General features: G+C 47.5%; 2 protein-coding genes across 11 annotated transcripts in view; one reads left to right on the top strand and one right to left on the bottom strand.

The window, feature by feature from the left end:
• The window catches only part of PPFIA3 (PTPRF interacting protein alpha 3), a 58,296-nt gene extending 56,635 nt beyond the window's left edge, over positions 1–1,661 (top strand). For all 10 annotated transcript variants that reach the window (XM_056863124.1, XM_056863122.1, XM_056863123.1 and 7 more), the window contains 2 exons: positions 81–155; positions 1,552–1,661. In XM_056863124.1, coding sequence (XP_056719102.1) covers positions 81–139 — 59 coding nt within the window. In that variant the 3' untranslated portion in view covers positions 140–155; positions 1,552–1,661. The remainder of the gene's footprint in view (positions 1–80; positions 156–1,551) is intronic.
• A 7,103-nt stretch (positions 1,662–8,764) lies between these two features.
• Positions 8,765–18,523, bottom strand: HRC (histidine rich calcium binding protein). The gene is made up of 6 exons (XM_056863756.1): positions 17,017–18,523; positions 16,520–16,584; positions 11,614–11,682; positions 9,990–10,041; positions 9,382–9,418; positions 8,765–8,901 (listed from the first exon to the last, which is right to left on the bottom strand). The coding sequence occupies exons 1-6, from the start codon at positions 18,455–18,457 to the stop codon at positions 8,865–8,867; spliced, it is 1,701 nt and encodes a 566-aa protein (XP_056719734.1). The 5' UTR covers positions 18,458–18,523; the 3' UTR covers positions 8,765–8,864.
• Positions 18,524–23,088: the final 4,565 nt, after the last annotated feature.

Genomic DNA, 23,088 nt, shown 5'->3' with positions numbered 1-23,088 from the left:
ATGTGCGACTTTACGTAACTCTGAAGGGTGAGGGCTACGTTATATTTACCGTTTTTTCGTCTCTTTTCTCTCTTCCTTAGGGAACTCATTAGGTAGCCAACGGGCAGACAGTATGTCAGTGCGAACATACTCCTGTTAATGCCAAGCCAATGGAGGTCAGTATGCGCTAACGATCTTTGCCCTTGATCAAGCCCTGGCAGTGCACAAGTTTGCGGCAGAGAAGCACGGAAGGGTTTGGCTCTTGTCCCTGCGGCTTCCGTCGAAAGGGTCGACCTAAATGTTTTAGAGGGGAAACGGTGCTTTCCGAGTTCGCGTTTCCCTCCTAACGCCCAAGGCAGAATGAACAGGTGAAAGGCGGGTGCTTAACCTTTCCCCCATGTGCCAGTTCTCCCCTGCCAACAACACCCCCCCCCCCCGGCACTCTGAAAGTAAAAATGAATGTGGTTGAGATTAAAGGTCCCAACAGTGGCGTTTGAAGGGGAGAACTACATCTCTCCTTCCTCGCGGGCCAAGTACCTCTCCCGCCAGTGTAAGTCCTTCTAGAGCCATTTTTCTAAAGCCCTTCCTGCTCCAAAACTGGAAGTTAGGGGTAAGAGTCTTGGGAGAAGGGACATTTATGACATAAATGTCACTTGGTTGGGCCAGGCCATGTCTTGCCAGCCCAAATCGGGACTGGGGGGAGTGGTAGCTGGCTCGCGGGCCAGATAAGAGGTCTCAAGGGACCGGATCCAGCCTGCGGGCCTTACATTTGACTCCCCTGGGCCCATTATTTAGGGTCAGTTTTGATGCTTGCTCAAAGCTCCTTTTTTAAATCCGACCTTTAAAATGCCTACTCACGGTCCCGATGCAAGAGGAGAAAGTCAAACAAATTCCACCCCCCACTCGCCTGCTCCTTCGTTCCTTCATTTGCATAGCCATTAGCAGTCGTCATTTGCATAGCTAACCTGGCAGCTGTAATTCTTCATGCTTCCTTGAGTGGATGCTTTGAAGCAGGGACGGAGCAAAGAAAAAAGGTTGTTTTAAAGAGTCTCTTAAGTAATGCAAAGCAGGTATGCGCTGGCTTCGCAATGACTTCCAGAATGACGGTTCAGCATGAAGAACTAAAAAAAATATGCGGGGCACTTCAGCCTGGAACAAGCTGCTAATTACCAAGCATAAATGGCCCATTTTTCTAAAGCCCTTCCTGCACCAAAACTGGAAGTTAGGAGTAAGAGTCTTGGGAGAAGGGACATTTATAACATAAATGTCACTTGGTTGGGCCGGGCCGTGTCTCACCAGCCCAGATCGGGGGTGGGTGGCTCCCTTGGCTGGCTCGCAGGCTGGATAAGAGCTCGGAAGGGGCTGGATCCAGCCTTCTGTATGACACCCCTGGAGTTGATGGTGTACAGACAATCACACGAACCCTTCTGAGTTTAAGTAATCTGTGGTTTCACATGATGTCTGAACTGAGCGAGACTCTCCCGCTAATCCACAACAAACGATACGGGTGCTCATTCTTGTCCTTTCTCTTCCTGCTCCACCTTCCCCCCCTCCCCGCTTCTTTCCGTGCAGACGATGTCCTGGGTGTGTCTGGTCACCCCGCCTTGGACAGGAGGCCTCCCGCTGCCGCCCCGCCTTCCTCATCACGTGCTCTGAACCAGACTGTGGGGAGCTGCTGCGGCGGAGAAGGAATGTGGGGGAGCACACGGGAATGCCGGAGAGAGCCGGAGAGCGCTCTCTCTCCTTCCCCCCCACACTCCCCGTCCTCCTAGCAGCAACGGCTTGCGGCCACCGGCGAACTCAAGGGACTATAGCTGGGGAGGGAGCCCCTCCCTGACTGTGCAAGGGAACTGGGGCTTCATCTCTGGTGTCTATTTATTGTTGTTGTTATTCCGGGCAGGGGCATAAGAATGTGAATGAAAATATTACACCCCCCTCCCCTTGACATCCCACTCCGTTGCTGCCTGATACGTCCGTCCTTCTTCCCCCTCCCCGAAGGGTCCAGGGCGGTGCGTGTGTGTGTCTCACCTTGCCTTCCTGTTGCCACGGATTGGACCAACCGGCCCGCCTGCCCTGGTAACCCGCCTCGGCTCCCACCATCCCAAGGGTGCTAAATGTTCCGTTGGCACTTTCGCATTGCTGCTACTGTACCCCGTTTTCACTTCACGGTTGCCAGAAAGGGCATTTGCTGCTCAAAGCCCGTTTCTCCCCCCACCCCGGACCCTTCTCCGTGCCTCCTCTCAGTGAAAGGAGGGGGGCAGGAAGGAGATAATCTGTCTTGCTCCCAACCCAGGATGGGGAGTCAGGAAAGAAGAACGGAATCAAGAGCCATGCCCACACCCAACGGCAGCTTTCCCTCTGGGCTGAGCCAGAGCTCTGAATTGGGGATGCCTATTACACATAGCTGCTGCCTCTACACCAGAAACTGCTGCATCTTGGCACATGTAAGGAATCCCTTCTTACAAGGCCACAGCCATTCTCCCCCCCCCCTTCCACCACCTTCATGCTGGGGATTTTCTAAGTTTCCCCCTCCCAAGATGCAGCTCCAGTTCTACCCCCCACCAAGGAGAAGAAGAAGAAAGAAAGAAGAATTGGTTTTTATATGCCAACTTTCTCTACTACTTAAGGAGTGTGTGTGTGTGTGTAAAGTGCCGTCAAGTCGCAGCCAACTTATGGCAACCCCTTATGGGGTTTTCAAGGCAAGAGGCTAACAGAGGTGGTTTGCCAGTGCCTTCCTCTGCACAGCAACCCCTGGTATTCCTTGGTGGTCTCCCATCCAAATACTAACCAGGGCTGACCCTGCTTAGCTTCTGAGATCTGACGGGATCAGGCTAGCCTGGGCCATCCAGGTCAGGGCACTTAAGAAGTACCGGCTTACAATCACCTTCCCTTCCCCTCCCCACAACAGGCACCCTGTGAGGTAGGTGGGGCTGAGAGAGTTCGGAGAGAGCTGTGTCTAGCCCAAGGTCACCCAGCTGGCTTCATGTGTAGGAGTGGGGAAACCAACCCGATTCTCCAGATCAGAGTCCACTGCTCCAAACCACCTCTCTTAACCGCTACACCACACTGGCTCTGGATTTATGGAGTGGAAATGTTCTAAAGGAGTAGGGGAGAAGCTTGGAGCTTCCCAGCTAGAGTTGCCAACTCTGGGCTGGGAAGTACCTGGAGATTTTGGGGGTGGAGCTCAGGAAGGCGTGGTTTGGGGAGGGACTTCATTGGTGTATAACGCCATAGAATCCACCCTCAAAAGCAGCCATTTTCTCCAGGGGAACTGGTCTCTGTTTTCTGGGGGTCAGCTGTAATAGCGGGGGATCTCCAGGCAGCACCTGGAGGTTGGCAACCCTACCCCCAGCGTGGCGGCTAAATTATTGCAGATGGATAAATTACGGATTTGGCTGGGTGGGCAGAAACTCTCACAGCAGAACGTGAAACCTTTGTGGGGAGGCCTCGGGGTAATTTTCAAGTTTGGGATGCTCAGACTAAAAGGGGGGGGGGAATCTCAACCTGGGGGTGGGGACTACACCTCTGGACTTTTAAGACATGGCACACGGACTCCTGCCCTCCAAGACAATTGTAATATAAGAGTTGTATTTTCTGTGTATATCTGTGCTGTGGAATCTCGTGTAAATTGAATTTCTTTTTTTTTTCTTCCGACCGCCGTTACAAGTTCTCTGTTAATTTAATAATGTATCCGTCCCCCAACCACCCCCTCTCCCCTGCACACCCGTAATTTTCATTTTATGTTTATATTTTCTGCCTTCTGGGTTTTTTTTTATTATTATTTTATTTTCTGGGGAAGGGTGTGCTGGGGTGAGGGGCAAACCAAAGGGGGTTGTTTTGCATGAAAGGGGGGGGGGAAGAAAAAATACAATCTTGACAAAAAAAATTCAGGCAGATTGTGAGGGGCAGGCAGGACGCTGCGGTACAGGAGGAAAAGGTGGTCTTCCGGTGTGTTCAGCATCCTGTTTGCCTCCAGGTGAGGGGGGAGAGGAAGGGGCAGAAGTGGAGCGAGCGATAGGAAATGTTTAAAAAAACAAAAGAAAAAAGTTTGAAAACATTGACTGGGATGTGCCGATTTTTGTTTCATTCAAGAACAAGGGGTATCCTCCGGAGAGGTGGACGAATAAGATCCAGGCTGGAGGATCCTTGTTGCTGTCAGTGAACCCTCGGAAAGCTTTCCTGGAAGAAAGCCCCATTGACTAGATTTGAGTAGGATTCTGAGTAGATCTGCTTAGGATTGGTGTCTAGATCTAAAACTGACTCGCCTTCGTGCAGGTAACGGAAACTGGGGTCACCAACCAACATAATTCTTTCAAGATGAGAGGGGTTGCATCCTACTGGGCCGATTTCATAGAGGTACATGAAAAAAGACTTGTAAACTGATCACCTTCTCCCACAATTCAGATTATCAGCCTGATGTGTATGCTTTGATTGGGTAGCGTTGGAAGAAGAAGAGTTGGTTTTTATATGCCGACTTTCTCTACCACTTAAAGGAGACTCAAACCGCCTTACAATCACCTTCCCTTCCCCTCCCCACAGCAGACACCCAGTGAGGTAGGTGGGGCTGAGAGAGCTCTAAGAGAGCTGTGACTAGTCCAAGGTCACCCAGCTGCCTGGGGTGCGGGGGTGGAATTTGTTTGACTTTCTCCTCTTGGAGAAAACCGTCTTCAACCCTGGAGAGCTGCTGCCAGTCAGAACAGACCCTACTGAGCTAGATGGACCGGGGTCTGACATGGTGTATAAATTGGTGGATTCAATTGAGAAGATGCAAAACCTTCCCTCTTACCCCAGACACTGAGTTCTCTGGAGACAGATCATGATGGGTAGCCGTGTTAGTTTGTCAATAGCAGTAAAATGGAGCAAGAGTCCAATAGCACCTTAAAGACTTAACAAAATTTCTGGTAGGGTAAGAGCTTTCGTGAGCCACAGCTCACTTCTTCAGGGTATGAGCTTTCGTGAGCCACAGCTCACTGAGTTCTCTGGAGCAGGTTTAAGCCCACCCCAGTGATAACCCTTCATACACCCCTGCATTTTGTGCTAGGTTGATAAGCCCCTGCTGTTCAGCTGGTGGGTGGGGTTTAAAAGAAGAAGAGGAGTTGGTTTTATACCCTGGTTTTCTCTACCTTGTGTGTGTTAAGCGCCGACAAGTCGCTTCCTATTCATGGCGACCCTATGAATCAACGTCCTCCAAAATGTCCTATCTTTCACAGCCTTGCTCAGATCTTGCAAATTCTCTACCTTAAGGAGCCTAAAACTGGCTTACAATCACCTTCTCCTCCCTACAACAGACACCCTGTGAGGTAGGTGGGGCTGAGAATGTTCGGAGAGAACTGTGACTAACCCAAGGTCACCCAGCAGGCTTTGTGTGTAGGAGTGGGGAAACAAACCCAGTTTACCAGAGTAGAGTCTGCTGCTCATGTGGAGGAGTAGGGAATCAAACCCGGTTCAACAGATTATAGAGTCAACCGCTCTTAACCACTACACCACGCTGGCTCTCATTGAACATGCCAATGGTACAAATCCTTCCCTTCACCTTGACAGTGCCTGGCTATGCATTTTGTGTCACAGCACACAGCAGTGCTTTGCACCCACCAGGCTGGCTATAATATACAAGCCTTCCCTCTGCAACCTCTCCTTTCATCATATTAACAGTGGGAATTCTGCCAGCTGTGCTACAAAGAGAAATTTGCAAAGTAGTGGCTGCTGAAACCACAGCCTTCTTGCCACATCCATTCTGCAACATGCACGGTGTGCTTGGTTTGGGTATCATCTGCAAAGAGAACCGAGGCCGTTTTTGAGACATTGCAGACCTGTGTAGCGGGGGCCCGCATCCCACAATCCTTTCAATATGTATGGTCGCCATGTTGGCCATCAGTTTCCCTATGTTGCAGTATTATAGGAGAGGAAGTTCTCTCTATTTCCTTTCTCCCTACAATGCATAAATTTATAAATGTGTATCATGCCCCCCTCCCTGGTCATGTTTTTCCTAATCTGAAACATCCCAAATGCTTTAGTGTTCTTCGTAGGAAAGGCGTTCCAAGCTCTTGATCACTTTTCATACCACTGATCCTTTAATTGAATAGCTATATTTATGCTGGAGCATCCGGCTGTAATTTAATGCCAAACTATCACAGTAAGGCATTGAAAGAGGACAGAATAACAGAGAAAGGAGAAAGTAGACCTTACTACTCCACAATATTGGCAGAACTGAAGAGTTGAAGAAAGCGGGGAAATGCTGATAAAGGGAGAATATGGTCTTTTATGCATGGCTGTTTCACTCACCGTCATCCCTCCAATGTGCTGATTATGTATGCCGTTTCCGACCGTCAAAGGTCGCCTTGCTCTCCCCCTGCGTTTCCCCATTTTTCCTGCGTTTTCAAATTCAAGATAAAACAGGTCCCTGAAAACACGGGAAAATGCAGGGGAAAGCGAGGCGACCTCTGACAGCCAGAAACTGCATACATAAAACAAAGACCCTGAGGGCAAAAATGCATCGTCGCTTTAGCCTCCTTTATTCCCTGTTTCAGCCAGGATTGAATGCATGCGTTTCGCCAAACGTGCGTTCGATCCTGGCTGAACCCTGGCTGAAACAGGGAATAAAGGAGGCTAAAGCGACCATGCGTTTTCGCCCTAAGTCATCAGAGGGGTGATGATGAGGGAAACAGCCATGCATAAAATGCGTATGTGTATGGCAGGACAGCCGTCCCGTCTTTCTGTGAAAACATTCCTCTCCCCCTATCAATTCACTACTTTCTCCATCAACATCACTACTTTCTCCATCAAGGTTTTAGATAAAGCAGCAACAAATGTGAGTCAGACGCAAGAAAAAAATTTATTCTCCAGAAAAACAAAACAAAAGCGATGGCTATAAATTAAGAATAAAAAAGGCAGATGGGGGAGGAGCATCCCTAACAAGGGCGAGAAAAGGAGATTTTGGTTGGAGCCAAAGCAGGACAGTCCCTAAATGTGAGATCATGAGAAAATTCTGAGACCTGAGTCTGAAAGTTTGGCCTTTTCTCGCTGGGGCTTGCCCCGGAAGCAATAAACTTCACCATCACCACCCCCGGTGAATATTAAATGCAGTTGTACTGGGATTCACAGTCAATGGCTACGTAGGAAGGGTGATTTACAACTGTGTATCAGTCTTCCTTGTGCTTTTTAAACCATGTGTGAATTCACTTCAAGGGGAATTACCAGTGATGCCTGACCAGGCTTTACTTGTATTTCAGCCTCATCAACATAGCAGCTATAAAGCGGTTTTCAGTATCCCACAGATGGTTAAAAATCTGTAACTTGCAGATCTGGGGAGATATTGGCTGCGTTGCCGAAGTCTCCGCTTCCTCATAACAGTTTTCAAAACTTTATGGGGGGATACAGTGCTGGTTGGGGTTGTAGAACGTCAAGAAGGAGAGCATATCTTGACCATGTTAAGCATGTCGATAGGCGCAGCTTGTTAAGCAGAGAGAGAAAAAGACATGTCTGTGGAAATTCTCTGTTCAACTGAACAAGCCACCCTAGGTGCTAGATAAACTATTATGAAACCAACTTGTAAACTTGTGCCATAGACAAGCATCCTAAGGCTATCATTATGGTACAAACTGGAGTGACTGGTGGCTTATCAGGAAGATAATTTTTCTGTGATATGGCATCCTAACAAAAGAAAAGAAAAAGCGCCCAAGGTTCCTTGAGGCATGTTGGTATTAAAGCCAATTTTATAGCTCAGATTGGCTGGCTCACAGTGGTATGTTTATTACTTGACAATTGCAGTTATCCAAGGATGACGGCATGTATGAATTAATCATCACGGGTTAAGTTCTTGTATCCCCTCAGATAACGTTTTCCAATGGAGTCAACTCTTAAGTTCAGATGTAACGCAAACCCATGGTTTAATGTTTAACGTGATTGTCTGAACTCAGATCGCTCCAGTGACCGTGGTTAGTGAGGGTCCATCTGAAACTATGGTTTGAAGTTGGTTGATTAACCACAAGTCTTAACTATGATGTTGCGTAACATGTGAATATGGATATCCTCTCAAACGGCAGAGACACCTGGCCAGAGAAAAGACAATGAAATCAGCAGCTGTTGAGGGAAACCAGGATTTGACTGATTGTGAGGGAAATCCTGGTTTCACAAACTTAAGTTGAGTTAAAATAAACCACAGTTTGGCATGATGTCTGAGCTGAGTTGCAGTTTTCTCACAAAAATCTCATGATCTACATAAAACGTACAAATTGCCCTACAGTCTCTTCTGCTAAGTACAAGTGGTAGGCCCGTTGCTCAGAAGCGGGCCACAAGCGTGACCAAGCTCTGAACAAGCTGAACACCAAAGTGCTACCCAGTAGCTCAACAAACATGAACCCCCCTTCCCTACCCCTAGTTAACTCTAAGAGCCAAACTACATATGATCAGTAGTTTTGTGTTTTCCCCCCTTCAGAATAAGGTTTCTGGGTTCTTTTTAAATGAAAAATAGCTGCAGGAGGCTACAATCAGGAAAGGATGATCGGCTGGTGAAGAACCACTTAACCTTCACTACCTCTCCTGTTTGTCCACTAAGAATTGCCCTTCCCAAGAGATTTTCCACCTCTCGGGAAAACATTTGGGAACCCCTCATTTTTCATCCACAAAGTAGGAAGCCAGATGAGAAGGGAATTTTTTAGTGGACAAAATGCAAGAAAAGCTACCGCATAGGGAACCCCCATCTCCTTTTCCCCCATGGGAAGAAAAGCAGAGGCGAGGAGACATTTTGAGCCGACAAAATGGCAGGAAGGGAGGAAAAAGTTGTAAAGGGAGAATTACAAAACGGTTCACCACGTGTGGTTTGGCCCTAAAGGTCAAGGGTCTCCTGCTCCCACCCACCCCTTATGGCCTCTTCACCAGGGGATGCTTCAGTGCTCCTGCCGCTCAAAGATGGTGGCAAATGTCCTGAAAGAGAGAGAAGAAAGAATTGAATGTCTGCAGTTGGTCTCCTTCCTATTGTAAGTATGGCTTCTTGAATAAATTCTTATCTCTAGAGTGCTCCGTTTGGGCTAAATTGCAATTTTTTTTGTTTATTCTTTTTTATGTTTGAATCGCGCCGTTCTAACAAACTCAGAGTGGTGTACGTGGAATCTCTAGTCATTTTCCCACATGCCAGACCGTCCTGCTTAGCCGGAGCGATCTCATACGATTGCCACATACTGGGGGAACTGAAAGCTGGCAGAGAACCCAGCAGGTCTGCTATTGAAACAAGATTTGATGTGGGGTTTAAATCCCACATTTATGATACAGGATATCTGATGGCGCTTGGCTTCCCTCTGTCCGCCAGCAGAAACTGTGCCACCAAATAGGAGAGGGAGGGATTTCTAGCGCAAATTGTCCCTTTCTAGGATTAGACACTGAATGCAGTAGGAGTTTGGTACTTACTGAAATAATGCTCCTGATAACTCATCTACAATGCTCCCTGCAAAAGATAAAATGGAACAAATCAGACTTTTAATACTTCCAAGGTTTCAGATTCCGGATGGATCCTAACTATCCTACATTAGTGCAACAATCACAGTGGGTAAAGGTAAAGGTCCCCTGTGCAAGCACCGGTATCACCCATGGGGTGATGTCACATCCCGACATTTACTAGGCAGACTTTGTTTACGGGGTGGTTTGCCAGTGCCTTCCCCAGTCATCTTCCCTTTACCCCCAGCAAGCTGGGTACTCATTTTACCGACCTCGGAAGGATGGAAGGCTGAGTCAACCTCGGGCCAGCTACCTGAAACCAACTTCCGGAGGGATCGAACCCAGGTCGTGAGCAGAGCTTGGGCTGCAGTACCGTCAGCTTCCCACTCTGCGCTACGGGGCTCCAGCAATCACAGTAACCACAATAATGTAATTAGTCCATGGTTTTGTATGACATTTGAGCAAAGCCAAGACCCCGCTACCACACCACAAAGGATGGCTTTTGGTATTTCCTTTCTGTAAGCTGCTTAGCATAGTTTGGATCAACAAACAGGGTATCAAGCAATAAAAGAAACACTCACCAGGTGTACAGGCTGTCTCACAAACGGGGCAAACATAACAGTAATGGCAGTACTGTAAGAAGGGGGGAAATATGGGAGGGCAGAGTGAGTTATTGAAAGGGCATTGCTGTGATACCGGCCACAGAAACAGAGCGGGTTGGATCCAGCTAGCCTTTTATTATTATTTCTGTTTCTGGACTACCCTCCCCACCCTTGCTAGTCTTGCCATCCTCCAGGTGGTGGCTGGAGAGCTCCTGCTATTACAACTGATCTCCAGCCGATAAAGATCAGTTTCCCTGGAGAAAATGGCCGCTTTGGCCATTGGACTCTATGGCATTGAAGTCCCTCCCCAAACCCCGCCCTCCTCAGGCTCCGCCCCCAAAACCTCCTGCTGGTGGTGAAGAGGGACCTGGCAAACCTAACCCTCACTTGTGTGTGTGTAAAGTGCCGTCAAGTCGCAGCTGACTTATGGCGACCCCTTATGGGGTTTTCATGGCAAGAGGCTAACAGAGGTGGTTTGCCAGTGCCTTCCTCTGCTCAGCAACCCTGGTATTCCTTGGTGGTCTCCCATCCAAATACTAACCAGGGCTGACCAACCCTCACTTAGTTGCATCCAATTCCTCTTCTGAAGTGCCTATAAACTTCATTTATATGGGAAAACATATATTCTTTCACATGTATGAACACAGAATTATACAGAACACAGAACACAGAACTATGCTCAGGTATGAGAGCATAAGCATCAGGCACATATATATATATTCTGCACACATATGTAAAGGCTTTGCCCCATGTATAAGGGGCAAGAGAACAAATCTTTGGTTCATATTCAATGGTGTGTGAATATGAGTGAGCAGAAGCTGGCAGCCATTGCTATCAGGTGTGAGCTCATCCTGAAGGCCTGGTACAACCAGGCTCCTTAACAAGGACTAAAACCAAGTGATTGAAGACACCAGGAGTGTCAGAAAAGAATGTTAGGTTTCGGTTCTTCATTAGGAATCATATGGCCATCTAAAGTGAACGCCTTAAGACCACTCTCGTAGGACATGCAAATGAGAGCATATAATGTATTGGCTCTAATATGTATTGGCGCTAATGTTCTACGCAATTGTAATTATTGCTGTCAATCCTAACATCTATAAAACACTATGTATGCCTTTGTTCTTGGTGGGCAATGCTCTGACACCGTAGGGGCATTTTCCATGCGCACTGCTCTTTTATTGGCCAATAAAAGAACTGTTGAATCCTGATAACCTCTCCTGAATTACTTTATTGAGCAATTGAAGTAATTAAGGCATTTTACTTGGCGTCCCAACGTGATTTAGGGCAGGCCCCAAGGCCTTTGTCCTCCAAACTTTTTACTATAGCCTCCAGACCCATGTAGCTTACAGAATCATAGAGTTGGAAGGGGCCATACAGGCCATCTAGTCCAACCCCTGCTCAATGCGGGGTCAGCATCACCACCAGGCAGCCGATTCCATACTCGGGGTCGCTTAACTAGTCCATGCAGGTCTCAGGATCCCCAGCATAACCTTTTTGAGTGATCCTTTTCACCAGCAGAAAAGTTAGTTGGATCCACCCTGGTGGCACATTTTTTCTTCCAGGGGAGGGGAACAAATTTAGCAGGGAGGCTTGTAATACCAACCTGGCAGCTTCCACAAAATTCTCTGCGGTCTCCTTCTTTACAGGGGCACTTCTCACATTCATCACAATGCTGGATAGGGGAAAAAGAAGACAGGTGTGCATAAGAGAGAGAGAGAATTTCCCCAAAACTAAAGCACTTCTGGCTCGCACACTTCTACAGGAGTAGCCTTGTTAATCTATTGCAGTTAAACTGATCAGGAAATCTATTGGCACCTTAAAGATGAAACTCTGGTTCATCTCTGTGGTGCCCCAGAGACACCTGTTCATTCTGGGCTTCCTGTCAGCCTCTAAATGCCTACAAAGGCCATTTATGCATGGAAGGTTTTGACTTAGATTTGCTGCTCTCTAGATGAACTTTTTCCCCATCCAAATTCTTAAAACTCAACAATAAGCCCCCATGCAGAGTTTGGAGAATTCGGATGGGGAAAATGTGCATCTAGAGAACGGCAAATACAAGGCAAAGTTTCCCGTGCATAAATGGACAAAGACACTCTGCATAGTTCAGATGTAATTGGTAGGGTTGCCAACCTCCAGGTACTAGCTGGAGATCTCCCGCTATTACTACTGATCTCCAGCCGATAGGGATCAGTTCACCAGGAGAAAATGGCCACTTTGGCAATTGGGCTCGGTGGCATTGAAGTCCCTCCCCTCCCCAAACCCCACCCTCTTCAGGCTCCGCCCCAAAAACATCCCGCCAGTGGTGAAGAGGGACCTGGCAACCCTAGTAATTGGGTACTTTGGTAAAGTGTAGTCCTTTCCAATTTGCAAGATCTGAGCAAGGCTGTCAAAGATAGGACATTTTGGAGGACTTTCATTCATAGGGTTGCCATGAGTCGGAAGCAACTTGACGGCACTTCACACACACACACACACACACACACACACACACACACACACACACACACACACACACACAGTCCTTTCCAAACCCCTCCACCCTCTTTAGTAACCTCCATTCCCAATCTCCCTGAGAATTTTTGTGTAACCCATTTCACGCCAAAGTTGCCCCTTAAAACATTCTAAGGCCATGAGTAGGGTTGCCTGATCAGAGATAACTCTGTGCGTTTCAATTCACTGCTGAGTTGAGAGACCAGGCAAACTAGATTTTTCCCATTTCTCCTTTGCCCTGTGCCTCCCCTCATCAGCTGTATAAAAACCACGCAACTAGCAGGAGAGAAGTGGACAAAAGACACAGGGAAAGGGGTGAAAGAAGCGGCGGCTTGATCTGAGCAGTGAATTTAAAGGAACATGAGGAATCACATGAACACATGAAGTTGCCTTATACTGAATCAGAGCCGTGGTCCATCAGAGTCAGTATTGTCTACTCAGACCGGCAGCGGCTCTCCAGGGTCTCAGGCTGGGGTCTTTCACATCACCCACTTGCCTAGTCCGGGGATTGAACCTGGGACCTTCTGCATGCCAAGCAGATGCTCTAACGCTGAGCCACAGCCCCTCGCCAAGTGGCAGCCTGGCAATCCCAGCAGCAGGAGAGCAGGCAGCTATATCAGTCTTCACACTCATCATTATTGAAGAAGGTAGCAAAGGATTTGGTGGAGAAATAAGGTGGAAGGCACAGGAGGCTAAATGTGACCTTGTAATGTTTAAAGGGACATGCACTATCAGGAAGTTGTGATCTGGCAGTCCTACAGCTGTTTTGTCAAATTCTTTCCCCCCTTCCTAAGTGTCCAGAGTTCTAGGTTTGCCTGTTTTTATTTACCGGAAGTCTCTTCACGTCATCGGTCCTGAGAAAAGTTTTATCTGTCATGTGTCTGACCACCGTTTATAACTACGATTGCCCACCTCCAGGTGTTAGCTGGAAACCTTCTGCTATTACAACTGATCTCCAGCCAATAGAGATGTTCACCTGGAATGGCCACTTTGGCAATTGGACTCTATGGCATTGAAGTCCCACCCCTTCCCAAACCCTGCCTTCCACAGGCTCCGCCACAAAAACCTCCAGCCGGTGGCGAAGAGAGACCTGGCAACCCTAGTTTATAAAGAAGAAAACCTGCCAATGAAAAGAATTGGCAAATTCAAGCACTAGGCTCCAACCTATTTATTGATATCCCAATCTTCTCCCTAGTGGGGACCCAAAGTGGCTTACAACATCATCGTCTCCTCTTCCACTTTATCTTCACCACAGCCCTGTGGGGTATGTTAGCTGGGAAAGTCACTAGCCCAAAGTCACTCAGCAAGCTTCTGTGGCAGAGTGGGAACCTGAACTGGGGCCTCACAGATCCTAACCCAACACTCTAACCGCTACACCACACTGTCTGTCTATATGGCTCTCTTCCAGACTAATCTTCTTTAACCACAAGTGGTTTACCTCTGCATTATTGCTTTTACTGCTACTGGAAGGACCACTGCTCCATTTAGGGCACATGGAAGAGTCAGTAGCCAACTGTCTTTTCTCCTTCTGGGAAAACGGAAGTGATGACTCAGCAACCAAGAACCGCTGTCACTTTCCTGCTAACAATGGGAGATCCTTCAGACAGGTCTTTCAGCAACAACGAAGTTTAATTTGGATCCCAGCTATCAATGGGATACTGTAACCCTTGGTACAATGGAACAGAGAGATAGCGACAAGCATGAGTGGTTTTAAAAGGCAGATTCCTTGACAGGTCCGCCAACGGCAATTATCCACAGTGGGCTAAATGTAACCTCCATGTGCAGACGCAGCATACCTCTGAATAGTAGTTGTTGCGTAGGGGCAACAACAGGTGGAAGCTGCCCCTAGAAGATCTGCTTATACGTAATCTAGGGGCAGCTGTTTGGCCTTTGTGTGAAGCAGGACGCTGAACTAGATGAACCATTGGTCTGGTCCAGCAAAGCTGCTTTAATACTCTTAGAGGCTGCAATTTGGCTTCCTTCCTACAGTTTTAGTTGCAGCCAAGCACAGGGACATGAGATAGGTGAAGCTTTACCAGACGTGGAGAGACCTTGGTTGAAAAAATTTCATCGTGGCCTTTCAGAGTAATATAAGACCAGAGTAGTGGGGCTAGTAAAACACTCGTACAAATTATCAACCTTAGTCTGAAACCTGGCAACGAAACCGTTGACTGGCCTGGAGAAAAACGTCCTGTCTCTTTAATAGCGGCTTAATGGGAGGTTATTTACCCAGTGATGTTATTTACCTCCATGTCACAAAAAGCTTCAGCTGCCCATTTCCACACCTCTATTAAAGGGATGGGACATTTTTTTTCTCAAGAGCAGTTCGCAAGCCTATCAATGACACTAAATTAGGGGTTTAAAAGTTGGCACCCCTATTTATACCCACCGTAACTGTCATGGCCTTTCCCAAAATACAAAAAATTGTAGTTTGCTGCAAGCACTCTGGATTTTCCCTAGTGCCAAACCCCTTACAGAACTTCAATTCACAATATTTTCTAGTACAAGTATTACTATGAAAACCATTCTGAAATGTTGCTATGAAAACACGACAGAATGTGATATGGATGGGAAAATATTGAATATGGGCTGTGGCTACACAAGAGCAAAATGCATTAAGTACTCTGCTGGTTTCTGTAATTGTCTCACTCTTGTTCTGTTGACATATATTACAAAACCCATATTGATAGCCAAACACAGAGGAACAGGTTTACATATTCCTCTTTAAAAAGGAGTGCATATACTCTAGCCCCCTTCTGTTTTGTCTCTGTAGACCAGTGGTTCCCAAAGTGGGCAGTACCACCCCCTGGAGGCGGTGGGATTACCTAGGGGGGCACTAGAGGTGGGCATAGGGGGGCGCTAGAGGTGGGCCCCTTAGACTGTGTTGTTCACTAATTTACAACAGATCAAGCTATGGCACCATGCTGGCAAATTTGGTGGAAACTATCCGATTTTTTTTCCAGACTTTGAAGAGCTGGTACCACTGGATCAAGTTCCTCAGTTTTGTTGAATAAATTTCAACTAAAAAGGTTTAATTTGATTTTGAATAGGCGTGCAATTAATTGTTACTGTTTTGAAATTTTGTTGTTATCTTCTTTAGTGAGTCATGCAAACCCCTATTTTGAATAATGCTTTTTATAGGATTGGGTAGGGGGCGCTGGGGTTGAGTTTGTGGAACCAAGGGGGCGGTGGCCCAAAAAGTTTGGGAACCATTGCTGTAGACTGTAGTGAACAGAAATCCCATTAGGACAAATAAGGATCAGATTTTAGGATCAGAATTTATCATCAGACTTCCCATTGTTTTGATTTTCACTTAAAAGCAACTGGAGGGGGGAGTCAGACCGGTGGAACTGAGTGGAGGGCATTTGACTCTTTCACTCTAGCCAATTATGCAGTTTTCCCGTTTTCCAAATTTTGATTTGGAAAATAGCGCAGGGGGAAACACCCTCTTCCGCTCGCACTGCTGCTCCAGTTCAATTGCCCCCTTCTGTTGGTGGCTGCTTTTAGAAATAAGAATCAAAACACTGGGAGATTCAACCACAGGTCTGCTGTGAAACAGTTTCTTTGACCGTTGTCCAAACATAAGCTTGAAAGGAGAAGATAGGCAGAGCAGGGAAGGGCACATGGAAAATAAACCAGCACAGTGTCAGAATGTTTGGAATGAATGAGCATGCCTGCGCTGAAGTAAAATATGCAAAACCAGACAGACTCTCCCCAAGGAAAGGACATAATTGAAAAAGGCGCAGCATAACTAAGTTTTGGTGGTGACACAGAGAGAGGGGGGCTGAATTCCCCCTCCCCATCCAGGGTCCAAATAAAAGGGGGATATCTTTTCAGATCTGGCTCTGGGGAGAGGTATTGAGGAGGTCTGACCCTGACCCAGAAAAAGGGCAGAGATGCACCATGACTTAAATCAACCAGCTACCGGACTTGGACAACATGTCTCATGAACAGGCACCCCGGCTTTCAACAACAGCCTGCTACACCAAGCAAAGTCCACTGAAATTCCCCTTTGTTACCTTGCAGAAGGCGCAGTAGTGGCAGAGGGAGCCCACTTCATAGTCATCGTTGTCGTCATCATTATCTTTGTCTTCTGCAGTGGAAGAGAGAGACACAGCTACAGTTGTCAAAAGTTTCGTAGCAGGGCAACTGGTAGTCATGTTGGCCTAGAAGACTAGGGCTGGAGGAGACAGGGATGGGTGGAGGTTGGGCTACTAAATTCACAAAGGAGGTGGGTTAAGAGGGTATTTGAAGGGAGGATGCAGGTTTCCTGTAGATCTATGTAGCCTAGTTAGTTAGGGAGTAGGTCCTTGCACTCAAGACTGTTTAAGGGGAAGAGAGGCCAACTGAAGCCACAAAGTATTGGCAACCCGAGGGGAACTCAGTGGGCTAAAGAAGGGGATGCTGGGAGCCAGGCTGTCTAGCTTATCCTGACATCTCAGTTTCCCCTAATGAAAATAAACAGTGTCCAATCACATCTCATCCGCTTTCCCCTAGAAACCCCTGGGTTTCTCACCTTTTTTGCCTTTGTGGTGCTTCTTAACTTTCTCACGAGCTTCATGTTTGCGATGCTTTTCCTTATGCCTTTCCTCCTCCTTATCATCATCGTCGTCGTCTTCATCATCCTTATCAGCACGGCGATGATGGTGGTGCTTTTTGTCCTTATTATTATTTTTTTTATGGTGATGATGACCATGGTGATGGTGCCCATGGGATTTTTCGTCATCGTCGTCGTCATCGTCATCATCATCATCGTCATCCTTTTTTTGATGACGGTGTTTACTGTGATGTTTATGGTGGTGGTGTTCGTCATCATCGTCGTCATCGTCATCATCATCATGACTGTGGTGGTGATGGTGGTTACCATGATGTCCATGAGGGTGGTGATGATGTTCATGTTCATCATCGTCATCATCGTCATCGTCGTCGTCATCATGACTGTGGTGGTGATGATGGTTACCATGATGTCCATGAGGGTGGTGATGATGTTCATGTTCATCATCATCATCATCGTCGTCATCATCACCATGTTGGTGGTGATGGCTACCATGATGTGCATGAGGGTGGTGGTGATGTTCATCGTCGTCATCATCGTCGTCATCATCATCATGGTGGCCATGGTGATGGTGGTCACTGTGGTGCTTATGATGGTCTTTATCGTCATCATCATCATCATTGTGGTGGTCACCATGATGTTTATGAGCATGATGCTCTTCATCATCATCATCATCATCATCGTCATCATGGTGGTGGTCACTATGAGGCTTATGATGATGGTGTTGATCATCGTCATCGTCGTCATCATCATCATGATGTTCATGGTGGTGGTCGTGATGGTGGTGTACTTCGTCGTCGTTGTCATCATCATCATCATCATCATCATCATTGTCGTGGGGATGATGATGGTGGTCACCATGATGTTCCGGATGTTGGTGTTTGTCATCAGCATCATCATGATGGTGATGGTGGTCACCATGGTGTTCATGATGGTCATGGTGGTGTTTACTTTCTTCATCGTCATCGTCATCATCATGGTGATGACTGTCGTGATGTTCATGGTGGTGCTTTTCATGGTCATCATCATCGTTGTCATCATCATGGTGGTCACTGGGATGGTGATGGTGATCTCCATGATGAAGTTCATTATGGTGATGATGATGATCATCGTCGTCGTCATCATCATCACCATCATCGTGAGGAGGAGGGTGACTTCCTTGATGATGTTCTGCTTCATGATGGTGAGTAGCGTGGTCGTCGTCGTCGTCATCATCATGCTGATGGTGTTCCTTGTGATGATGGTGTTCAGCCTCATGGTGGTCGGCATGATGCTGTACATCTCCAAGGTGATGGTGGTGATCATGGTGCTGCTGCTGCTCCTCTCCTTGTGCTCTGGGGAGCTGAAATGAGCACAGCAGGATGAGAAAGAGGCCTAGTGCCCAGGCCTTCCGAGAAGCCATGGCAGAAAAGACGATCCAGGAACAACAGTTTTTGCACCCAGAAATCTCAGTAAAGTTTCCAGAACAAGCAAGAAGGAAAGGCAGGCAGCACAGAAAGAGAACCAAGGGGTGCACCACACACTTTCCAGCCCAGGGTTTGTATGAGCGACGTCTGCAGCTGGCTTAGATTACCCTTCAGTCTCCAGCCAATGGCTCCCCAGCTCAGCCTCCAAGATAGACGAGAAAACTGAGCCATGGGCCCTGCCATGCCCTTATATGAGGTGGCTGGGCTGGAGGGGGTGGGGAGGAGAAAAGAGGGAGCTGTTTGCCATAGTGCCAGGCTATTATTAGCTGTCAGAAGCAACTGCATCTCACTCCCTTCAAATGACAGGGAAGCCGGCAGAGAGAAATAGGGACCAGGACTCCTGGGTTCTCTAAGAAGTTTGGGGTGGGTGGTCTTGTGGATAAGGGGTGGGGAGTCTGATGCCTTGAAGTTAGAGCAAGAAGAACCTGGACTGTCCTATTTGCTATTAAGGGGTAGGAGACTTACTGTGCAATCCTAAGTAGAGTCACGCCCTTCTAAGCCTGTTGACTTTAGTGGATTCAGAAGGGTGTATCTCTACTTAGGATAGCACTTTTAGTAGATGATATTTGGTTGTTATTAAATCAGACTGACTGGTCATTTGGGTGGTAGGATTGCCCGTGAGTGTTGTTTATTTGACTGATCCGTTCCTGGTTTTAATTGTTAACTTTGTATATATATATTTATAGTTCACTCTTAAGTGCTAAAAAATGAGCAATCGCAACCTTGCATACGCAGCAATAATAAAATTATAATTTTCTAGTTTTCACCTCTGGGAGAAAGGATAACGCTGCTGGTTAAAAAAAAAGGGCTGGATCGCACTGAAAGACACAACCTGTAGGTTTTATGAAATCTGTCAAAACAGAAGGATCGGTGACTGATGAAAACTCCAGGATTTGAGGCAAAATGGGTCGCTCCTGGGTTTGGAGATGGAACTGAAAGGGTGGGGAGCAAGGGGGTTTCATAAAGAGACAGAACAAACTGTTGGGGACACACATTCCCCGCAGTGTCAGGAATGTGCTGATTGGTCCCAGTGGCTGAAATCCAATCCACGGAGCTGGCTGAGGTCTATAAATACCTGCACTCCTCTACTGTGGGCATGAGGGGTTAGCGGTGTCCAGTTCTGTAGATGACAGTCCGGGAAGTTCCCCTGACAGGACACAATCCAGCCAATGAGGCCGAATTCCCACTGACCCCCCAGATAGGGTTGCCAGGTCCCCCTGGCCACCAGTGAGGGATGGGGGGGGGGTAGGGTTGCCAGATCCAGGTTGGGGAAACTCCTGAAGATTTGTGGATGGAGCCTGAGTAGGGCAGGGACCTCAGTGGGGGTAGAATGCCACAGAGTCCAAAGCATCCATTCTCTCCAGAAGAACTGATCCCTAGGGCCTGGAGATTAGCTGTAATTCTAGGGGATCCCCAGGTCCCACCTGGAGGCTGGCATCCCTACCCTTAGAAGGCCCCTGCACGCTGCAGCTAAACCTGCCCTGTTGCCTTGTTGTGGTTGCTACATCTATATGTCCCACACCTAGGGTTGCCAGCTCTGTGATGGGAAACACTTGGAGATTTTGGGAGTGGAGCGGGGTTTAGAGAAGGGAGGGACTCTAATGCCATAGAGTCCACTTGGCAAAGCAGCCATTTTCTCCAGGGGAACTGATCTCTGTCGCCTGGAGATCAGTTGTAATAGCGGGAGATCTCCAGCCACCACCTGGAGGTTGGCAACCCTACACACACCAGAATGAGGTCGGAGGGACATTTCCTACAGGAGGTTTAAAAAAATAAAGAAGAGTAGCCCCAAGCAACTGGAGGAAATAGCCACTTAATTAACGTGAATTGCTCCCGTTCATTTTGAAACTGCATCTGGCAGGGCTAGCTGTGCTGGATGGATTTCACTGTTGCACTGGATGGATTTCACATTGCACCAAGCGAAAAAACGATCAGGTGGCCAGAAGAACACCTTTCTCTAACAGTGAAATTCATTTGAATGTGAGTAATCTGTAAATTTGAGTAATCTGTAAGGTCTGGAGGGGTCTGAAGACCAAATCCTATGAGGAAAGGTTGAAGGAGCTGGGTATGTTTAGCCTGAAGAGGAGAGGACTGAGAGGGGATATAATAACCATCTTCAAGTACTTGAAGGGCTGTCATATAGAGGATGGTGCTGAGTTGTTTTCTGTTGCTCCAGAAGGTCGGACCAGAACCATCAGGTTGAAATTAAATCTAAAAAGTTTTCGGCTAAACATTAGGAAGAACTTCCTGACAGAGCGGTTCCTCAGTGGAACAGGCTTCCTCGGGAGGTGGTAAGCTCTCCTTCCCTGGAGGTTTTTCAGAAGAGGCTAAATGGCCATCTGTCAGCAATGCTGATTCTATGACCTTAGGCAGATCATAAGAGGGAGGGCACCTTGGCCATCTTCTGGGCCTGGAGTAGGGGTCACTGTGTGTGTGTGTGTGTGTGTGTGTGAGATAGTTTAGTTGTGAAATTCCTGCATTGTGCAGGGGGTTGGACTAGATGACCCTGGTGGTCCCTTCCAACTCTATGATTCTATGAAGTATTTGAGGGCACAGCTGTTTTCTCAAACACCAGCCTGTGAGTTTGCACTGGCTGCCTGTGAGAGGCCACGTTTGTCATATTGATATAATGTTATATCGCTATAACAATTACTGATCTTTAAAGCTCACCCAGTGAGGGGGGAATGGCCTCTGCAGGGAACTGGGGCATGAAAAATGTAGTGAAACCAACCATGTGAAAGCCTGTTCCCACCATGCTATGTCGGCCATAGGACAGGCATCAGTATATCCTCAGGTGGGGCAGCTGACAGGGCCCAGGGCTTGAACACACAAAGCTACCTTCTACTGAATCAGACCCTCGGTCCATCAAAGTCAGTATTGTCTACTCAGACCGGCAGCGGCTCTCCAGGGTCTCAGGCAGAGAGGTCTTTCACATCACCTGCTTGCCTAGTCCCTTTAACTGGGGATGCTGGGGATTGAACTTGGGCACAGAGTTCTTTGTTTGTTTATTTTGCTATCAAGTCGTAGCTGAATTATGGCGACCCTGGGTTTTCAAGGCAAGAGAAATTCAGAGGTGGTTTGCCATTGCCTGCCTCTGCTTAGCATCCCTAGACTTCCTCGGTGGTCTCCCACCCAAACACAAACCAAGACCAACCCTGCTTAGCTTCTGAGATCTCCTGGAGATCTTAGTGAGGTGAAAGGCCTCTGCCTGAGACCCTGGAGAGCCGCTGCCGGTCTGAGTAGACAATACTGACTTTGATGGACTGAGGGTCTGATTCAGTATAAGGCAGCTTCATGTGTTCATGTGAATTCCCAGCAGAGAATTCCCAATACACATCTGACAGAAAGTCCTTGTAGTGGACCCAAACACAAGGCAAGGATTGTAAATTGTGCAATTGGATCTTGAGTAGCTCCTGCTCTACAGTGCTCTAAGCTTCCATTGGTCAAATGGTCCAAATGTAAAGGGAAAAATGTCTTCTTGTTTTCAGCGAACATGTCAAAAGGTCAATTGCACTACTTTCCTGAAATAGGCTCTTTGGCTTGTGAACCACATGAACACATGAAGCTGCCTTTAGACCCTCGGTCCATCAAAGTCAGTATTGTCTACTCAGACCGGCAGCGGCTCTCCAGGGTCTCAGGTAGAGGTCCTTTCGCATCACCTACTTGCCTTGTCCCTTTAACTGGAGATGCCAGGGATTGAACCTGGAACCTTCTGCATGCCAAGCAGATGCTCTGCCACTGAGCCCCTAATTTGGGGAGGTGTCTCTTAATCGATGGATCAGTTCAATGGGTGACCACAGGCTAAGCAACATACACAAGATACACAATGTCTGCTTCAGACAGGTGACCACAAATAGGTAGGGAAGTCTTAAAGCAAGTTTTGCAGACCTAGTTAACTCCTGTGTGACTCATTAACACATATCCCACTCCTATCTTGTGTATGTTGCTTACCCTGTGGTCACCTATTGAACTGATACATCGATTAAGAGACACTTCCCCAAATTTGAACACACGAAGCTGCTTTATACTGAATCAGACCCTCGGTCCATCCAAGTCAGTATTGTCTACTCAGACCGGCAGCGGCTCTCCAGGGTCTCAGGCAGAGGTCTTTCGCATCACCTACTTGCCTAGTCCCTTTAACTGGAGATGCCGGGGATTGAATCTGGGACCTTCTGCATGCCAGCCAGGTGCTCTACCAACTGAGCCATGGCCCCGCCCTTCTTGAAATAGTTCCTCTTCTCAGCACATAAGTCTTTCACAACCTTCCATCTCAGCCAAAACCTCTGAACTTGACTGTGATATTTTGGGGCCTCTAAATTCAGGGATTCCCAGCTTAACACCTGTTTTGCAGGCAGAAGGATTCCAGTTCCAATAACAACTTCTCGTGGATCTTGGATGGCAGCAGGTATCATGAAAGATCTTTCTCTAGACTCCAGGGACCTGCTGCCAGTCAGAATAGACCATCCTGAGCTAGCTGGATCCCGTGATCTGACTTGACATACGGCAATGTTGTGTTTATATTAATGGATTTGGCATAAGGCAGCTTCATAGAGGCACTGTGATCCGA

This window comes from Euleptes europaea, chromosome 18, assembly GCF_029931775.1.
Source record: "Euleptes europaea isolate rEulEur1 chromosome 18, rEulEur1.hap1, whole genome shotgun sequence".
Lineage (NCBI taxonomy): Eukaryota > Metazoa > Chordata > Lepidosauria > Squamata > Sphaerodactylidae > Euleptes > Euleptes europaea.
Note: the sequence above shows the minus strand (reverse complement) of the source record. Positions and strands in the feature narration are given on the sequence as shown.